Genomic DNA, 19273 nt, shown 5'->3' on the forward strand with positions numbered 1-19273 from the left:
ACTCAGATATTTTGTTGTAAATTTTAAAAGTAATGCGTTACTTTACTAGTTACTTGAAAACGTAATCTGATTCCGTAACTCAAGTTACTTGTAATGCATTTCCCTTAGAGATGAGAAAAAAATGTCCAAAACAATGAATTTGTTCCTAAAAAGTCTTTATTCCCTTCTTAAAAGTAAAATATAATGCATAAAAATATCAAGAAGTGATAACATAAACAGGAGTACAGCAGAAGGGATAATGAATCAGTGTATTTGCTCATGATTATATTAATAACACTGATCAGAAAGACTAGATCTTCACATTGTTATACCTTAAAGGAAGTACAAAAGGCTTAATCAGAGTTGTGTCTGCATATCAAACTGGGACACAAGAAAGCATTTTAGCATAGAAGAAAACGCCACACGGCATGTGTTTCTGTAAGATCTCCAATGGTGGAATTTTAACCACGGCTTCTTCCAAAGATGCGCAAAATGTATAAAAAGATTTGGATGATGTCCAAATACAGATTGAGGGAAGCGAAGACATATTCCTCGGGACTCAGGGACAATTTCTTGTTCCCCAGAAGCAGCTGTGTGTCCACGGCCAAGAACTGCAATACAATCGGGACATTATTTTGTTTATTTTCTGGTATGATACGAGTCGAAATCAAGCATTTATCTACAGCAGGAATTCCCAAACTCTTTGGACCTCAAATACTCTCTTGAAGCTCCTCTGAGATTTAATATTTAGTTATACAGTAGTTTAGTTTGGTTAGTATTTGAGATGTCAAAACACCTCCAGGGCCCAGAACACACCTCTGACCCCACAGGGGTATATTTTAATAATTGAACGTAATATTTGCATGTTCACAGTTCTGATGCAATGTTCACGGCATGCAGGTAAACAAATCAAATTATTATTTTTTCGTGTTTTATTTTTATTGTACATTTTTGTGATTGGATTCATTATTATTAGCTAAAGAAATGGAGCACTTACACAGGTGAAGATTAGCGCGCCCAGCGACGCATAGATGAGCTCCAGAATCCTGCTGTACAGGAAGATGCAAAGGATCCCAAAGAACAACAGGACGATGACGCACACGAACAGCACCCCGTAACAGGAAGTGAAGTCATACTTGGTCTGTGATTGGACAGGAGAAATTGATGAAAATTAGCTTATGTAAATGACAGCACTAACACTAGAGATGACTAAAATAGAAGAATACAATTTTAGTAAATTGTTCTGTACACATCAATGCAGGAAAGCAGACACAGGGTTATCATCGATAACTAAAGCTAAAACCATAAAAAAAGGTACTTGAAATAAAATAAACATAAACAAAAATATTTGAAAATGCATTTTACTTTAGCTAGATTTCAAAGCAACATTTACATTTTAATTTAGTTTAAAGTACTAATAAATAAAAATATATAAAAAGTATATTGGCATATTTTAATAAAAGAAAACAAAAATGAGTAAAACTTCAGTAATGTGCTAAAATTATGAACAGAAAATATACAAATAAAATTTAATTAAAAATGATTAGCAAAAACTATATTTTTCAGTAGTGGCCAAAAGTGATGTCTGGAGGAGAGACTGGTTTTTAATGACCCTACAAGTTTGATTAAACCATCCAAATATGAGGACAATATTTTATATATATATTTTTTTAATATTTTAAATATGAGGGAAGAGCAAAACAGTAAACCTGATTAAGGTATTTATCGGACAAAATGATTTGAAAAAATAGCAAGCTACAGGTTTATATTTTACTATGCAAACAAAAGGGGAAAAGGAAACATTGACTACAATATAATCAGTTATTAATATTTCATTGGTTCTCTCCTGTTTTTGCGCATGTTCCTAGTTTCTTTGTATGGCAGCCTAGCCTAAGATGATGTCAGCACAATTTGGCATGTTTCATTGAGTTATCACAAATAAAACTATTGACTTCAAGCACAACTACGCAATATGATTACAATATCTTTAATAATATTTGAATAAAGGGTGAAGATGTCAGTTTTCCTAGGCCGGACATCACTTTTGGCCACTACTGTATATATCAATGATAACACTGAGTAGATGTTCATGACAATCGTTTGCTTCCAAGTATTATTTTTAAAAACCTTGCAATCATTAAAAAAACATGGAAATCAAGAACCGTTTGTTGCACACAGCCAGTTCTGGATTTCAAAGCCTGATCGCAGTACATGGAAGTGTCCGGTTATTGAGACGGCAAGACGAGCACTGACCTGTAGAGAGAAGACGATCACCGTAAAGCAAACCAGCACCGTAATGCCGACAGCCATCACCACGATTTCAGTGTCGTAGAAGCTGGATATCACCCCGACCATGTAGGACATCGCTAGGGTCAGGATAGACTGAAAAGCAAGATATCCTTCAGTACAATCCATGAAAGGAGAATTTAAAACGTTTTCCATTTTTCACCAAGATTCACCAAAGAGATGAGGTTCCACGGATGCTTCCTGCGAAACTCTCCGCAGCAGAGGATGGCCATGTAGGGCACGAGGAAAACGATGTAGCCGACCCAATACGTCCACGTGTTCATCTTCACAAACAGTTTGACGTGAGGCTCAAAAGTGAAGAGGGCCACAAAGCCGCAGGTCACTGCCAGCTGCACACTTAATACAGCAAACACCTGAACACAAGTACACAAATAATACAACGTCAATCATTGTTGGGGTCTCATTGTACGGTTACTATAGTTAACTAAAACTGAAATGTAAAAAAAAAACATCCCACACCTTGGTTAACTTAAAATTCAAGGACTTTCCAGGTCCAATAACCTCAAATCCAAGGTCTTAATGTGGAGACACGTTTCAAGGGAGAGCAAGGTTACATCGTAAGATACATTGTTACAGTTTTGCGCGCGTGAACGTCATGGTAACGTACAACACAAATTACCTAGCGGAAAACACTTGACGTAGCGCGTAAATGCGCGTAACTAATGTAAATCAAGCAAGCTAGTATGCATGGGCCACGAAGTGTTGAAGAAATAACACATTACTGAGACTAGAGGGAATAATATGGAGTGTTTTCCAGAAAACTTCTTACACAAAATAAATTCAAGCACTTTCAAGGACCTGTTGTATCTATGTATGGTTAAACTTTCCAGGGCCTGAAACTTTCAGATGTACAAATTTTCAAGGATTTCAAGGACCTGTGGGAATCCTGTTTTCATTACTTGAATAAAAAAATTATAAATACTATATATATATACATATTAGTGCTGTCAAATCAATTAATCGAGATGAATCGCATCTAACATCTAATCGCATCTAACATAAAAGTTTGTAAATATATATTTAATAAATATACCCGGCAGCGCATGACGTAGGAGTAGCGTAAGCTTAGGTGAGAGTAAACGCTTCTCGCGGTTCAAACAAACCGGGCTGGGCAACAAACTTAAAGGAGAACTCCAGCGCAAAATGAACCTTTGGTCTAATTACACATTGTTACCTAGTCAACCGTTATCTGAGATTTGTTTTCATGATTATCGAATGTAAATAGTTTTATCTCTAAAAACAGTTTAGCCTATAACGCTAGTATAACGCTAGTATATTGGGCATAGAGTAATGACAAATAAAAATCGCTTGTTAATACCACTAACAAGGCTCAAAATAGCCCCACACTAACACGGCAGCATAATGAGGGTCCCTACCTTCAAACCGAAGCATTGAGAACTTTGACAGTGTCCAGACAGTTTAATAAGAAGATATTTTATACATACAGTCAACTTCACGTATATAAGCAGAAGAAGCCATCTTAGAAAAACAGACTCGATCAGTCGATCAACGAAACGCCGATCCAAATGCGCTGAACTGTGTAGAATCTCATATGGTCCAGCGCATTTAGATCGGCGTTTCGTTGATCGACTGATCGAGTCTGTTTTTCTAAGATGGCTTCTGCTTATATACGTGAAGTTGACTGTATGTATAAAATATCTTCTTATTAAACTGTCTGGACACTGTCAAAGTTCTCAATGCTTCGGTTTGAAGGTAGGGACCCTCATTATGCTACCGTGTTAGTGTGGGGCTATTTTGAGCCTTGTTAGTGGTATTAACAAGCGATTTTTATTTGTCAGTACTCTACGCCCCATATACTAGCGTTATACTAGCGTTATAGGCTAAACTGTTTTTAGAGATAAAACTATTTACATTCGATAATCATGAAAACAAATCTCAGATAACGGTTGACTAGGTAACAATGTGTGATTAGACCAAAGGTTCATTTTGCGCCGGAGTTCTCCTTTAAGCTTCTCCCACATTTCTCTTTAAAAATTCTCGTTTTAGACTTCTAATTTGTGAGCGGTGTTTTGTTTTGCTCGATCCTCTGCGTTTCCGCGTTCGTCAATACGACTTGCGTCGGGTCAGAGGTCACTCTTCCCGTTACCGGAAGCCAGTGATTATAGTTTATAAAGTTATAAATATGGATATTTTTTTAACAAAAACGCATGGCATCTCTTCAGAAGGCCGTTATTAACCCTCTGGAGTCGTATGGATCACTTTTTTGATGGATGGATGCGCTTTTTTGGGCTTCAAAATCTAAGGTACCATTCACTCCGATTATAAAGCTTAGAAGAGCCAGGATATTATTTAATATAACTCTAATTGTGTTCGGCTGAAAGATGAAAGTCATATACACCTAGGATGGCATGAGGGCGAGTAAATTATGGGATAATTTTAATTTTTTGGGTAAACCAACCCTTTAATAATCATAATACATGAGAACATGATGCTGTATACAGTATGCTTTCCGTTGAACTTAAATCTTGTATGGAGTGTGTTGAATCTTTTTATTGGTGCTGTCATGAAGTATCAGTGTTTACCTTTCGAATGAACGACCTTCTGATGATTTTGTTATCGAGTCCAAAGCCTTCAAATTGGTCCTTTTCATAGTCTGGAGGTGGGCCGCTTTCCACTGGATCACCCATTGCCACTTCTTTTACAAAACAAAAAGGATAACTTACTTAGTTGAGAGTTTATTAACAAAGAGCCTGTATTAAAATTCCCATATGTGAGGTTGAATCTCTTACCATACGGAAGTGGTTGTTCGTACGGTCCAGAACTGTATGGACCTGTGGCGTAAGGCCCTCCTTGAGGATACGGTTGCTGTGGATATCCAGACCCTCCCTGTCCGTACATGGGATTCCCAAAAGCAGTTGGTGGTGCATACGGGGGTCCAGCATATACGGTAACAGGTACTCCAGGATCCACTCCTTCATGATGAACACCAGCATCATAAGAAGGGGGAGGCATCATAAAGCCTGGCGGTGGCGGGGCAGGCTGAGCCATGCTGGTGACATGTGGGGGGTTGTCAAAGCGAGTGTATCCGTCATTGTTTTGTGCCATGACTGGATCTCAGTACTGTAAAATAAATACATAAATTAAATATATACATTTCTATACTGTTGTGTGTATATGTATACACACACACACACACACACACACACACACATATATATATATATATATATATATATATATATATACACACACAAAATACAATACATATATAATTTATATAAAAATAATGTTGAGTAATTTCCCCAGCCTTACTAGCAACACTCCAGGGTTCACTGAATGAAAATCTTGCAGTATCTTTAGAAAATAATTCACAAATATACATAGAGAGCATAACGACACAATATATTTAACAAATGTACATTCACTTTTAATGTCTTAATCATTTATATGCCTTTCCAGGCCTCTAAATCGGCATTTACTTCCCTTATAACAACGTCTCATTAGTTGTGTAAGTAAAACTATAAAAACAAATAACGTTATCTGGTAAGACGCCGTAACAGAGCGTTAAGAAATAATAACGCTAATATCACGATCACAATATTCAACATGAATATACTAATGGTTAACGTTACAGTAAGTTAACAAAATAACAATGTAAGAGAACAAAAGAGACAAATCAGTGTAAAATTGCGACATATGACACACTTTCGTTTTCACTTCAGTAAAAGATGAAGTGAGTATCTGAACTTACATGACGCTGCGCGCTGTAGAGTAGAGTTGGGTTTTCGCACTTAATTAACACACCTAATCAATTAAACATGAAGATTCGTTATAAAAAGTCAGTTCTCTCTTTAGTAAACACGAACAAACGACGAACCTCGTAAAGCTCTTCCCGTTGTCCAGTGTAGTCCAGTGCAGCGCGCCGCCTAGCGGGACACAACTGAAGCTGCATCGGTGTGTACATTGTATTCTATATTTTAATATTATTCATGAGTATATCTATTTTTTTAAAATCTAAGTGGTTTCAATACAAAAACTCTCTAGATTAAATAAATAATGTTGATTATTAAGGGTAAAGGATGTTGCGCTGATAGTAATTTGACATCGCATCCGGCAGGTGTCAGTGTTAACAACATGTTGCTGCATATTCTTTTGTTTTATTGTGTATTAGTTAGTCTGGCTAATCAGTTGTTTCACACAGTAAGTTATACACTAGCATACTTTTCTATGATATAGCGCTAACTATACCAAAATCATTAATAAAACGAACACCCAACTGAACTAAAATAGTAGACGCCAAAGCATCTGAATAACAGTTCTTTTCTGAAATTTGATCATTTTTACTAACCTTTAGTAATTAATGAGAGCGAGAGAGACAAAACTGTGTGTTACTGTCATTCCAGTGGTCCTCTGTGTTGTAGTTTGAGGATGCGCCACAGTCGTCATGGCAACTCATTAGTAATTTAAATAACAAACACACACACACACGCACGCACACACACACGCACACACATATATAAATTGAAATAGATATACATAAATAAATACATAACTCATACAAATAAAATGTATGCAAATAATACAATATTTTTGTGACCCAAATATGCAGGGGTGGTCACACTGTAAATTACTAATAATTATAACAAGAGTTCTAAAATAAATACACAGAAAATAAGTGAGACAAGATATTTTTTAATAAATCATCCGAATTGGTTTTCACACATTTGATCAAATATCACTCATTCGGTGTGCAGAGCGCAGTGTAAATAATGACCTACAGGATGACTATGACAAAGCTTGTTTTAAAGGAAAGCAAACTTTGCTGCAAGTGGACTGGTGTTGTTAGATATGGCCTTTTAATACAAAAAAAATACTTGGACATCAATTCTGTAGCTGCACATTTGATTGCAATAATTTCCTTTCGCCACATTCCACAGGCCCGTTATTAACATAATGTTACAAAAAACACAAAGGCAACAACAAATCCAATGACATTCCCTTCCATTTATTAACCATAATAAGGCACATTAATCCAGAGTAGGCTAGTGTGATCAGTAGGCCCACTAATATTGAAACATACAGTGTACAGTCTTTCAGTAGTGCTCATAGCTTTTATTTATGAATATTTAGTTCTAAATATAAAATTGACCTTTTCTATAACCCTAACAGATGTGCAAGTATAACTATACATTTCCTATCAGTTACAGTATGTGATGTAAGGCACAGAGTTGCTGAACACAGTCATCAAACCCTTCATTTCTTGTCCTTTAAGGCACTTTAGTCTCGTTTCCTAACCCAAATACATGATACTCATTTCAACGGTCACATATGCAGGATCGTGAGGTTATCAGAGGTCATGATCGTGAGATGCCAAGGTGCAACTTTTAAATAGCTGTGCTGAGTTTAGGAAAATAATCAGGCATCCATCAACAGGTGAAACTCGAAAAATTTTAATATCGTTCATTTATTTCAGTAATTCAACTCAAAAAGGTGAAACTAATATATTATATTGACTCAATACATGCAAAGTGAGATATTTCAAGCATTTATTTTGTTATAATTTTGATGATTATGGCTTGAAAACCTTAATATTCTAATTTTGAGTTTGGGGTTTTCATAGCTGTAAGCCATAATCATTAAAGATTATAACAAAAAAAGGCTTGAAATATCTCACTTTGCATGTAATGAGTCTATATAATATATTAGTTTCACCTTTTAAGTTGAATTACTGAAATAAATGAACGATATTTCGTTCCTGTATATAGATGAGCCCCAAATAATAGTGACACCAGCAGCCTGTGATGCATTAAAGGCATAAATCACCTAAACATCAATTCTGTCATGATTTACTCACCCTCATGTCGGTCAGAATTGAGTTCTGTGGGAAATTTTGAAGATTTGATGTTTATGCATCTGCATGCCGTTAGTGTATAATTTCTGCATATGAAAGCAGATGTGAATATGATGGCTTTATGGTGCATTTTGGCCACTTTGGAGTGTAAATAGCCAAACCAAAAAGTCTCATTATTACAATTAGGTTTCATAAGTACATTAGTTAACATGAACTACAACAATGAAAAATACTGTTATATTAACATATAATGTTAATTCCAACATATACCAATACATTTTTAACATTATTTAATGCACATGTGAACACTCAATTTTACTAACATTAACAAATATTAATGAATTGCTCATGGTTAGTTCATTTTAAAATGCATTAACTAATGAGACCTTATTGTAAAGAGCTACTCATTTTGTGTAAGGGTGTGCTATACGTTTTTTTTTTTTTTGTGACATGAGGGTGAGAAAAGTCTACAATATTCCTTAAATTTACATAAAGAAACTAGATTAGAGTTAATGAACAGCATCATGTTTGACAGCCTACAGCTTTCTTCTCCGTAATAAATATTAAATACTACAAATAAAATGACGAGAACATAATAAATCACAATAACTGAACAATAAAAAAAGTTTCTTTGGCTGACAGACACGGTAAAAAGTGGCACAGTCACGAATGGTCGAAGGACCAGGTTGTCACTGCATGCGGTCCGTCTGGAGCTGCTGCGGCTGGTACTGGGCGAACGCGGCCGCCGTGGCCCCGGGCGCAGGAGACGCGAGCGGCTGCTGGACGTACCCGTAGCCCGCCGTGGAGACGTACCCCGCGGCGGCGGGCGAGGCGGCGTACGGGTACTGGTCGTAAGCGGCGGCAGCGGTGGCGGCAGCGGCGGAGTACTGCGCGTACGCGGCACCGGTGTAATCCAGGTACGGAGAGGCCGCGGCCGCCGCTGACGCCGCCGACTGCTGGACGTGCGGGATCACCATGCTCGGCTGCATGAACGCCTGCGGGTACACATAGTGAGCAGGAATCCTGAGGGACAGAGAGACGCTGGGATTAAACTGGGAACCAGGAAAGCGGCACTTCAACTGAGAAACGGCACAGTGCACTAAAGGGTTATTCAAAGAAATAGGATTGCCACAATAGTAGAGCATGCTGGGAAGAGTCAATGATCAGCTGGCAGTAATTCACTTTAAGATGCAATTAACTATTTTCAGGTATTTTACTCGTTTTAAAAAGTTTGTAGTGAAACTCACTGCAGATGCTAAAAATAGCCTCATTAATGAAGTAGAAGCTGTCAATCATTCATCAGAGCATTTTGTACATACATTTTCATTCAATTTACTGCAGGAATTTGATGTTAACAGAATGTTATATGAAGGTCTTAATAAATTATATTCTTCATTTATTGTTTTATATATTATTTTTGTATTGTTATAACCCTCGTCGCAGATCCTCAGTCTTAGAATATGAAAATGTGTCATTAAATATTATATTTTTATAATCTAAAGACTAAAGTAAACCATTTCAAAATTGTATTGTGAAAATGTTTTATATAAACGTTTACGCATTTGTGCTGTCATTCACATCTAATAAATGATCACATGAATGATCATATAAATTAAGTTTTCTTCATCAAATATGAGATATGAAAAAAACATAAATCAAGATAAACAGTACAAAACAATATTTTGATTTGATCTATCTGATCTATACTGTTTGCATAGGTAAAATTAAGCAAAAAGTGTGAGAATATTATTGAACTGCATTTAAAATACAAGCTATGAAATCAGTCTTAATATAAAAGACTCAGAAATTTTATTTTAAAATGTCCATTTCCATCAAAGAATGAAAGATGATTTGAGAGTGGTGACGTAAAGTGATGTCCGGCCTATATGAAAAATAGACATCTTCACCCTTTTTACAAATATTATTTAAAATTTGTTATTAAAGATTTTGTAATAATATTGCGAAGTTGTGCTTGAAATCAATTGTTTTACGTGTGAAAACACAATAAAACATGCCAAACTGCGCAAACATAATTTTTGGCTGGGCTGAAATTATGAACAAATGCAAAAACAAGTGAACCAATGAAATATTAATAACTGATTATGTTGTAATCAATGTTTGCTTTTTTCTGTGAGCTTTTTGTTTTTCTATGCAGTTTTTTGCGTAGTAAAATAAAACCTGTCAAATAATTTTGTCTGATTAAATACTTTAATCAAGTATTTTGCTCTTCCCTCATATGTAAAATATATATTTTTTAAAACATGTTCCTCATATTTTGATGGTTTAATCAAACTTGTAGAGTCATTAAAACCAAATATCCCCTCCGGACATCACTTTTGGCCACTACTGTATACAGTATGCGAAGCAAGTTTATTTTCTAAAAGTCTACTACAGGGACAAAGTTTTAGAGTTATGCCTGTTTTACACAGATATTCATTCATGAATGAGGCCTAATTGGTGAATCACAAAATGTATGTCATTAGATAGTGCTGCCACTGAACTGACCATTTTAGTGAATGCTCTTTTCACCATTTTTAAATGAATGCTCTTGTATTAATTATCATGGCAAACCTATTTCATTTGCAAACTCAGCATTCAATCATAAGTCCACGCCCTAATATTGCCTATCAAATAAAATGCCAGGGTAAAAGTGACCATGGATATCAAAGCATATCGATCAATATCACAGCAGAAAAAAAAAAGAAAAGAAAAAAAAGAATAGAGCGACACCAATTCTGCAATCATAAACAGGGTCAATGTTACTGTCAAACCAAACAATATAAAAATAAAGAAGAGAAATCCAGTTAACTCACACACGCACACGAAAGAAAAAACAAACACACTCGCGTGCATTCACACATCACCGCGTCCACTGCACAACAAACACAACGCTTGAAGAGTGGAAATCTGCTGCTAAACACACCGAGAAACACCAAATCTAACACATCCTATTTCTGTTTGCTGCTGGGAAAATAAGCAACGTGTGTTTAAAGTGGTAGCTCACCCAAAAATCCTGCCATCATTTACTCTCCTCCTCAAGCTATTCCAGTTTCTTTCTTCTGCAGAACACTAAAGAAGATGCTTTGAAGAATGTGTGTAACCAGACAGTTGACTTCCATTGTATTTATTTATTTTTTTCAAGTCAATGGGATCCATCAACTGTTTGGTTACTCATATTCTCCAAAATATCTTCTTTTGTGTTCAGCAGAAGTAGTAAACTCTGTTTTAAAAGTATTTTTTAAATGTAAATCATAAATTAAAAGGCAGCACAGAAAATACTACGGAAAGCTCGTTTCCACCAGAAAAAAAAAAATTTAATTGTGACTTTTTATGTCATAATTATAACTTTTACTCAGAATTGCAAGTTTATATATCTCAATACGGACTTTATAACTCGTAATTACGATTTTATATCTCTGAGAAAAAGTCAGAATTGTGAGATAGTCACAATTACAATTTTAATTTTTTTATTCCATGGTGGAATTTATTTTATTCATTTATTTCTCACAATTCTGAGTTTATATCTCGCAAAATTCGGCCTTGTGAGAAAAAAAAGTCTGAATTATAAGATTAAAAAGATTCAAAGTATTTTTTATTTTTTTAAGGTGGAAACAAGCTTCCATAAAATACTGCAATGTTTGAAAATAACAAACAAATATTTTTTTGACAAACTAAAAACGCAAATAATGTCACAATGCAAAAATTAAGTAAATAAATAAATAAGTAAATAAATAATGTATATGCTCAAAAGTTGATTCTTGTGCACAGCTGTCATTAAACAGGACACACACTTAGTTTCAGGACAGTGGCCAGTGCTTTTTTTAGCCAATCAGAAACATTCTTCATCTGTGAATCATTCTCCACATACGAAAAACAAACCAGCATAAAGTCTGGCACACACTGCTAATCTAAATGGCTAAAATTGCTTAATTTGACAGTGTAAAGATGCCTGAAGTCATAAATTCATCATTTCTGAGCCACTAGCAGCACCAGACAAATTGCAAAAATAAATCACCGTCTATGTTGCCGGGCAGATTTTATTTTTATTTTTCCATGGCTAAAATGAGTCGTAACCGGCAGGCATGCAAAAACAACAGGTGTTCGTGTTAAATCTGGCCATAGATGAGTCTCTAACACACCATTCCTTACTGTCAGTCTCCTGGAGTGACAGGACAGGCTGTGGCGAGGCTATTTTCTGCTGCCCTTGCCATCATAAAACGAGAGCCTGAGCAACGCTATCAGCAACACATGGCCCAACACTTTAACCCAGTCCTGAACCCTTCATTACCAGCAGCCTGTGAACACACACGGCAAAACGGTCCATTGTAAACGAATTAGACGCAGTAACGACTGGCCACATCTTAAAAGTTCTTTCGATGTACTTAATTACACATACTCATTTTACTACATGATTTGCATGTAGTGTAACATTTTACAATAAGGTCACTTTAGATGAACTAACATTAACTAACAATGAGCAATACATTTTTTACAGTATTTAAGTTAAGTTCACGTCAGCTCAGGTCCATTCAATTATATTACCAGTAACTTTATTGATGTTCATAAAGTATTAGTAAATGTTGGAATTAACCAATGAATGCTTTAGAAGTATTTTTATTGTTAGTTCATGTTAACTAACGTAGCTTTGATCCCGCACATAGTATTCAACCATTTTCCTGTTGATGAACTGAATGATTCGTATGCATGCAGAAATTTCAATAAGGTGAGATTTATTTAATACAACATATACTTATAAATGTGGTGTAAAACTCGACCTAATTCTGAGCATGTCATTGTTAAAAATACCCCTGTTACTAAGCTGCGCCGGCAACTTTCTTACTACGGGGGTTAGGCTAGAGGTTAGGGCTAATTTAAGGTACTTTGTAAATCACAGAAACAGAGGGGCTGATCTCTCGGGCACACGGATCTTGTGTCTCTGAACACCTGTTGTCTCGTGGCCACTCTGAATGTCGTTGTGTTCCTAACTAAAGTACAGCTGTTCTCTTTGGTTCAGTCCTCTGAGGGATATATGTGTTCTCCTTGATCGGTACGAGTTGACTGAACCTTCCTAGATTATTTAGAAGGACAGAAGTACGGTAACTGTGTACTGGATCGCTCAGTTGTACTTAGATGCTTTTGCATCTGAAGTCTTCAAATAATCTTTACACGAGTACATAAATACATTTTATGTTTAGATTGCTTTTTAAGGTACTCAAAGTCAGATAAAAATGACAAAAGCATGTTTGTTGCAGCTAACGTTACCTGAATAATAATATATCTGGTTTAATGATGATTTAAAGCAACACTAAGGAAGATTTTTTACCTTAAAATAATGTTTCCAAACTCGTTTCAGTGGTTCATCAAGTCACAACAGGGTAAACGGCACTTACTTATGCCTCTGCTTTGCGGTCCTTTATCTCCTATAACCACACTATGTAAGATTGCCAGATCGGGTCGCGTTTCTGTAGTTCTAATGAGACATGAGAAAACTACAAATTTGACTTGCTTTACGTCAAGCGTTACAAAAGTCATTATTTCGTTTTTCTTCGTTTCTGATGTCGCAATACATCATCCTTTCATGAAATCATGCAACATACTCTACCTTGCCTGTGGACATCGTTCATTTCAAAGCCGTTGCTTGATAAACAGCGCGCGTGCGTACGACGGTAGGCTAAATGATTTACGACAGCGGTAATGGACAAATCCGCTTCCAACCTGTAGGGCGACCGCAGAGGAAAAGTTCCTTGGTGTTGCTTTAAGTGCTGATGTTTGATGTTACCACAGTAATTTACTTTGTAAGGCAGTATCACTTACATACATTGCAGATAAGGCAATTCTGCAGCGCATTGCGACAAGCAAAGGAGTGAAAGAAATGTCAATTATAAATAAAGTAGCGGCCAAAAGTGATGTCCGGAGAGGAGATTTGTTTTTAATAACCCTACAAGTTCGATTAAACCATCAAAATATTAAGAAAATATTTGATATTTTTTAAATATCTTAAATATGAGGCAAGGACAAACCACTTGATTAAGTTACAAAAAGCTCACAGGAAAAGGCATACATTGACTATTTCGTTGTTTCTCTCTTGTTTTTGCATACGTTCATAGTTTCTTTGTATGGCCGGACATCACTTTTGGTCACTACTATATACTTGCAACACTAGAAATCATTGATAATATTTGTTTTTGTTGTGTATTCTACACTTATTAGACTATCTAGATTTGAACTCTATTAAAATCAATTGAATGTCCAGTTAACCACTATTTGAAAGAAGCAGAATTGGCGCTAATGCTTCTGGCCTAAGCCGATACAGAATGAATACAGAATTTTTTCACAAAGAGGTTTAGGGAAAAGTGAATGTAAGGCAGTCAGGGGAAAAGACAAACGATTCATTAGTCAAATAAAAGAATGGAGGCACATGAGATACACTGCAACATGCAAGCCATGAGTTGTTTTGAGGGTGCGTCAGTCAAGAAAGACAAACTTTGACCCCTTCAACAACAGAACACTGAAACGTCCGTTCAAGTGAATAGAAATCAGTAAGAACAAGCTGTGCACAATCATCAAGAAAATGGAAAAAGATGTTCCCAGCACCCCAAGACAAAGATACGACCGTCTCCCCGAACCCCCACGTCCTACTATACACTCATTTCTATTAAAAGCACACGGTTTAGCTATGAAAACCACTTCAGACAGGTCCAAACGCACACAAAAGCTACTCTCCAAAAAAAAAACAACGTCCATGCAAGCTAATCACCATTTGAGAGAGTACGTGTTTGAGTCTACTGGTAGAGCTTATGAATTCTGACTTTGTTCAGCTCGTTCACCTCTTAGGTTATGTTAACCGAAAGAGAGCCTGTCAGATCAGAGAGAGACACATTACATTGAGTCACGCTGGAAAGAGGAAGTGACAGACGTAGACTTTTCAGGAGTTGACAACAGTGCATATAAAACCACACAACAACCACAAAGATAAAAAAGCACACGCACACACCTCATAACCTGTCGGAAAGGGGGAGGATACAGTAATGGGGAATGCTCATCCTCACTATCTCTATGACACAAGGAGAACAACATTTTATAACACAGGAATCCATCAAAAATGCACAGAAATCAACATAATTATACTTCACAGAATATTGCAACATGTAGGAATATGATATTGTTGATCATCACACATTCATCTTTAAAGGTGACGTGTGTTATGTTCGAGCATCACCAAATGGAATTGCAAAAATATTTTCCAGACATCTATAAATAATGCTATTGGGTCAATGTTACTACCTAGCGAACAAAAATATATTCTAAGAATGTTTTGCCCAGTCATGAATGTTCCCTTTTTACTTTAACAATGTCCAGTTTTCTTCTTGGTTATACGAACGTTAAAGGGTGACTGTCGCCAAAACCTAGGCTCTTTTTGTTGATCTACCCGAGTTAATCTAAAAGCATAATTAGAATGGAAACGCCACTTTTAAGATTGACCGCATTTTCGTTTTAGCTCAAAATGCCTTTTGAATGGGAGTGCATGGGGCACTTCTATGATAGCATCAAAATCGCTATTTTTTAAAACACTAAGGCGGCTCAACACAACATAAAACTGTGCTCAAAGTATCACCAGGGGCTCTACATATGGACTTGAGCATTGACTACATTGTTCGACTACTTTTGACTGACAAAATTCCAGACACCGGAAACACTAACTGATAAAGTGAGTTGTTCTTTTTAGTAAACTTTGTGTACACAAACAATGTAGTCAATGCTCAAGTTCATGTGTAGAGCCCCTAGTGATACTTCGAGCACAGTTTCATGTTGTGTCGAGCCTTCTTAGTGTTTTAAAAATAGCGATTTTGATGCTATCATAGAAGTGCCCCATGCACTCCCATTCAAAAGGCATTTTGAGCTAAAACGAAAATACGGTCAATCTTAAAAGTGGCGTTTCCATTCTAATTATGCTTTTACACGAAAGTTTGACTCGGGTAGATAAACAAAAAGAGCCAAGGTTCAATTTTGGCGACAGTTACCCTTTAAGGGAACATTCCATTCATTTTTTTTTGCAAACATTAACGTTACTTTTGAATCTGAAACAAGTAGTAACATTTGTTAAAAATGTTAGACGAAAGTCTAACTAAAATGTTTTCGAACAAAAACTCTCCATGAATAATGTATATGTATATAACAGTTTTGTACTAATGTTTCGAGACCAGGTAACTCTGTTCTATTAACGTTACTGGAAGAACGTTTGTTCATAACTTTCTGATTGTTCATAATCATAACTATGAACTTTCAGAACGTTGGTCAAACGCCAAAGTTGTGAGAGCGTTCACTTTAAAAGCTGGGTGTGTCGTGATGCTCAAATAAACAGATCATTCTATGAACCATTTACTTAGGGTGACTCTTAAGGTGTGATATAAGATTTTTTTTTTTTTTAAATGTTAAAAACACACATCACCTTTAAAGAAAGTCAATGGTACAAATTTGTCTATGACAAAATGCTGCTTTTCCCAGCACATATTTTACACAAGAGAATGTAGATAAATGAGAGAAGCCTTAATCAAACTACACAAAAAAATATAGTCATCAATAGTCTTGTCACACTTACCCATAAGGCCGTTGGATAAATGTGGGGTGTATCTGAGGGACACCAAATGAAAAACCTGTAGAGAAAGACAACCTTATTGCACTTCATTTTATATTTACGTTATACTAGAAAAACACATACAATGACTAAGATAGGCTTTATTCTACAAGGGAAAACCCACCAAGAACATTCATATTAATTTGATTACAAAATTGTTATCATATGCATCAAGTAATGTTGTGTATTTTTCTTCATTGCATTTGACAAATAATTCTGTGACAATTAAGCATTACTGTATTCACGATGTAATCTCAGATTACACATAAAGGATTTTTCTTATTTAGAAAGCACAGTGTGAATGTGATGCTCTGTGCCATGCAGCTTGTCTTCATCGCATGGTTTCTGATACTCTGCATTAGTCCGCCAACAGCGTGAAGCTTTCGGTCAGCGGCGAGTGACCGGACCCTCTTACCTGGCTGCATGATCCGTGGTTTGGCCCCCAGGTACGCCAGGTTAACATTGGCTTTTCTACCGTCTATGATGGGGTTTGGGTCCTTACAGGCTCTTTCTGCAGAAGCTCGATCAGCCATCGTCACCTACACACACACACACATGAAAAGAGGAACACACAGATACATGCGGTGTTTTCAATGATGTTCAATGTGTGTGGGATGTGCTGAGTGTTTAATATCAGTAGTGACTGCAAGCAGTGTTGGGCAAGTTTCTCTAAAAAAGTAATTAATTACTAGCAACTAATTACAAATTCAACAGTGTAATTAGATTACTGTACTCTCTAAAAAGTACGGCATTACTATTCACTTTCTAAATCCCATATCAATCTCGACCAGTTGAACAATACAAGGACAGACATGAAACTGCTCTTTTAATTCTTTCAAATAAATCATATACAATTGCATAAATTGATCTTGAGTAATTAAAGGGAGATGGTTACATTAAAAACATTAATTTTATCATTACATTTTGATGTTAAATGTTTTTATATAGAATTGTTCTATTGTCTATGCAGTATCCAATGCAGTTTCATCAGAAGTAACTGTAATTAAATTACAGAAACATTAATAAAGAATCCATAACCTTACTTTTTCAAAGGAAAAGTAAAATTACAGTAATTAACTTAGTAATGAATTACACCAAACACTGACTGCAAGTAAATCTAGACAGACAGATAACTTACAAAACCATAGCCTCTGGATTTTCCCGTTTGTCTGTCAGTAATGACAACAGCTTCCTCGATTTCTCCAAACACTTCAAAGTATTTTCTGAGGCTGGAGTCGGTGGTGTGATACGGAAGACCTCCGACGAAGATCTTGGTGTATGTAGTGTCCTTCTGAGAGCTGTGCATCATCCTCACGACGGGGCGCGCGCCGTTCAGCGAAACAAACAAACAGTGCAAAAGTTTCACTAAGACTGGTTAAATAAATAACAACTCGTATTCTTGGAAGGTAGCAGTAACAGAGGTATGTGACAGCGCAAATTATTTGATACGAGGTAGAATAAACCACAGCAAACAAGTGCGTCTGGCAGGAGAGGGAACTTAACATGCCATATGGTTTTGGTGGCTCTCGCTCACACGCGGACAGACTCCGCCCATTAAAAATGTCACCCCGCCCACGATCAACATTAACCACGCCCATGCTCAACATTAACCACGCCCACCATTACGGAATCTCTCCTGTTCCCTGACCGAGCTGACTACATTTATTGCTTACTCACTTTCATGTGACTAATGATTTTGTAGTTTCAATTTCAGAATATTTTTAGTGCCTGTTGCCAGTCCAAATGATCTTATTTTAACAGCAGCAATCTTGCTTTGTCCCTCGTTAATAATGATTTGAAGAAAGGGTTTACCAACCAACAAATTGTCAGCATGTATGCTATTTTTGTTCACTGTGCTAGATGCTAAAACATTAGAGGTAAGTTTGTAGTTGTTATGATTTAGGCCATGGGTTTAATTCCCCAAATATAGCGTGAGCTCCTTTAGATAAGAGCATCTGGCAAATGCATAAATGTATGTTGTATTCCAGTGAAGTCCTTTACAGTATTCATTCTATTGCAGATGTTCCCTGCTTCAATCTGACACAGTGACCTAGTGACCCAGGAACTTAACATGATAATGCAGGTCAAAGTTCAGACTCAGAGTTACACAACCTAATTCTTGTGAAGAAGAGATCAAATCAGCCAGCCAGAACACAAGAGTTAGTACAACAATACGCTTGCCGAAATACACACCTTGGTAGCCATTACTGTACTTCAACAAATTATTCATTCATTAATTTAGGATCATTTGTTTGTCTTTTAAAAATTGTGTGATTGCGTTGCAAGGGTTAAAACCTGAATTCTGAATTCAGTTTTGCAAAATTACAATGTAATTTAGTTTTTCTGGTGGAACTACATTTTGGTTAAACATTAAAGGTGTAAAAACAACAACAATATAATCAGTAAATAATTGTAAGGAATGAGGTTTTGGATTTCAAATTTAACAAAATACAGCAACAAAGGCGGAGAAACATTGGTTGCTATATTTTGCTATAAAATGTATTTAAATTAATAGTTCAGATGAGCAAACCTCTCAAATC

General features: G+C 36.2%; 2 protein-coding genes across 4 annotated transcripts; both read right to left on the reverse strand.

The window, feature by feature from the left end:
* Positions 1-138: 138 nt before the first annotated feature.
* Positions 139-6200, reverse strand: grinab (glutamate receptor, ionotropic, N-methyl D-aspartate-associated protein 1b (glutamate binding)). Of its 2 annotated transcripts, XM_079624973.1 has the most exons (8): positions 5999-6200; positions 5560-5601; positions 5037-5367; positions 4830-4942; positions 2439-2639; positions 2233-2361; positions 977-1120; positions 139-590 (listed from the first exon to the last, which is right to left on the reverse strand). In XM_079624973.1, exons 3-8 carry the CDS (start codon positions 5350-5352, stop codon positions 441-443), a joined length of 1053 nt encoding a protein of 350 aa, XP_079481099.1. In that variant the 5' UTR covers positions 5353-5367; positions 5560-5601; positions 5999-6200; the 3' UTR covers positions 139-440. The 2 variants fall into 2 exon arrangements, with proteins under 2 accessions (XP_079481099.1, XP_079481100.1); XM_079624974.1 differs by lacking the exon at positions 5560-5601 and having other exon boundaries at positions 5999-6190.
* A 1144-nt stretch (positions 6201-7344) lies between these two features.
* rbm24b (RNA binding motif protein 24b) lies at positions 7345-18369 on the reverse strand. 2 transcript variants are annotated; one of them, XM_079624975.1, is made up of 5 exons: positions 17872-18369; positions 17149-17272; positions 16698-16752; positions 15093-15152; positions 7345-9121 (listed from the first exon to the last, which is right to left on the reverse strand). In XM_079624975.1, exons 1-5 carry the CDS (start codon positions 18040-18042, stop codon positions 8788-8790), a joined length of 744 nt encoding a protein of 247 aa, XP_079481101.1. In that variant the 5' UTR covers positions 18043-18369; the 3' UTR covers positions 7345-8787. The 2 variants fall into 2 exon arrangements, with proteins under 2 accessions (XP_079481101.1, XP_079481102.1); XM_079624976.1 differs by lacking the exon at positions 15093-15152 and having other exon boundaries at positions 17872-18265.
* Between the last annotated feature and the right edge of the window lie 904 nt (positions 18370-19273).

Source organism: Phoxinus phoxinus (genome assembly GCF_949152265.1).
Source record: "Phoxinus phoxinus genome assembly, chromosome: 10".
NCBI lineage: Eukaryota > Metazoa > Chordata > Actinopteri > Cypriniformes > Leuciscidae > Phoxinus > Phoxinus phoxinus.

What these genes read in the sequence shown, in the direction of transcription:
- rbm24b (XM_079624975.1), bottom strand. Translation starts at nt 18,042, where the DNA reads ATGATGCACAGCTCTCAGAAGGACACTACATACACCAAGATCTTCGTC. An exon ending in ACCACGGATCATGCAGCCAG is followed by an intron (nt 16,753 to 17,148) that starts GTAAGAGGGTCC and finishes CTTTCTCTACAG; the next exon opens with GTTTTTCATTTGGTGTCCCT. An exon ending in CCTTTCCGACAGGTTATGAG is followed by an intron (nt 9,122 to 15,092) that starts GTGTGTGCGTGT and finishes TCTGTCCCTCAG; the next exon opens with GATTCCTGCTCACTATGTGT.
- grinab (XM_079624973.1), bottom strand. Translation starts at nt 5,352, where the DNA reads ATGGCACAAAACAATGACGGATACACTCGCTTTGACAACCCCCCACAT. An exon ending in TGATCGTCTTCTCTCTACAG is followed by an intron (nt 1,121 to 2,232) that starts GTCAGTGCTCGT and finishes GTCCAATCACAG; the next exon opens with ACCAAGTATGACTTCACTTC. An exon ending in GCGCGCTAATCTTCACCTGT is followed by an intron (nt 591 to 976) that starts GTAAGTGCTCCA and finishes ATTGTATTGCAG; the next exon opens with TTCTTGGCCGTGGACACACA.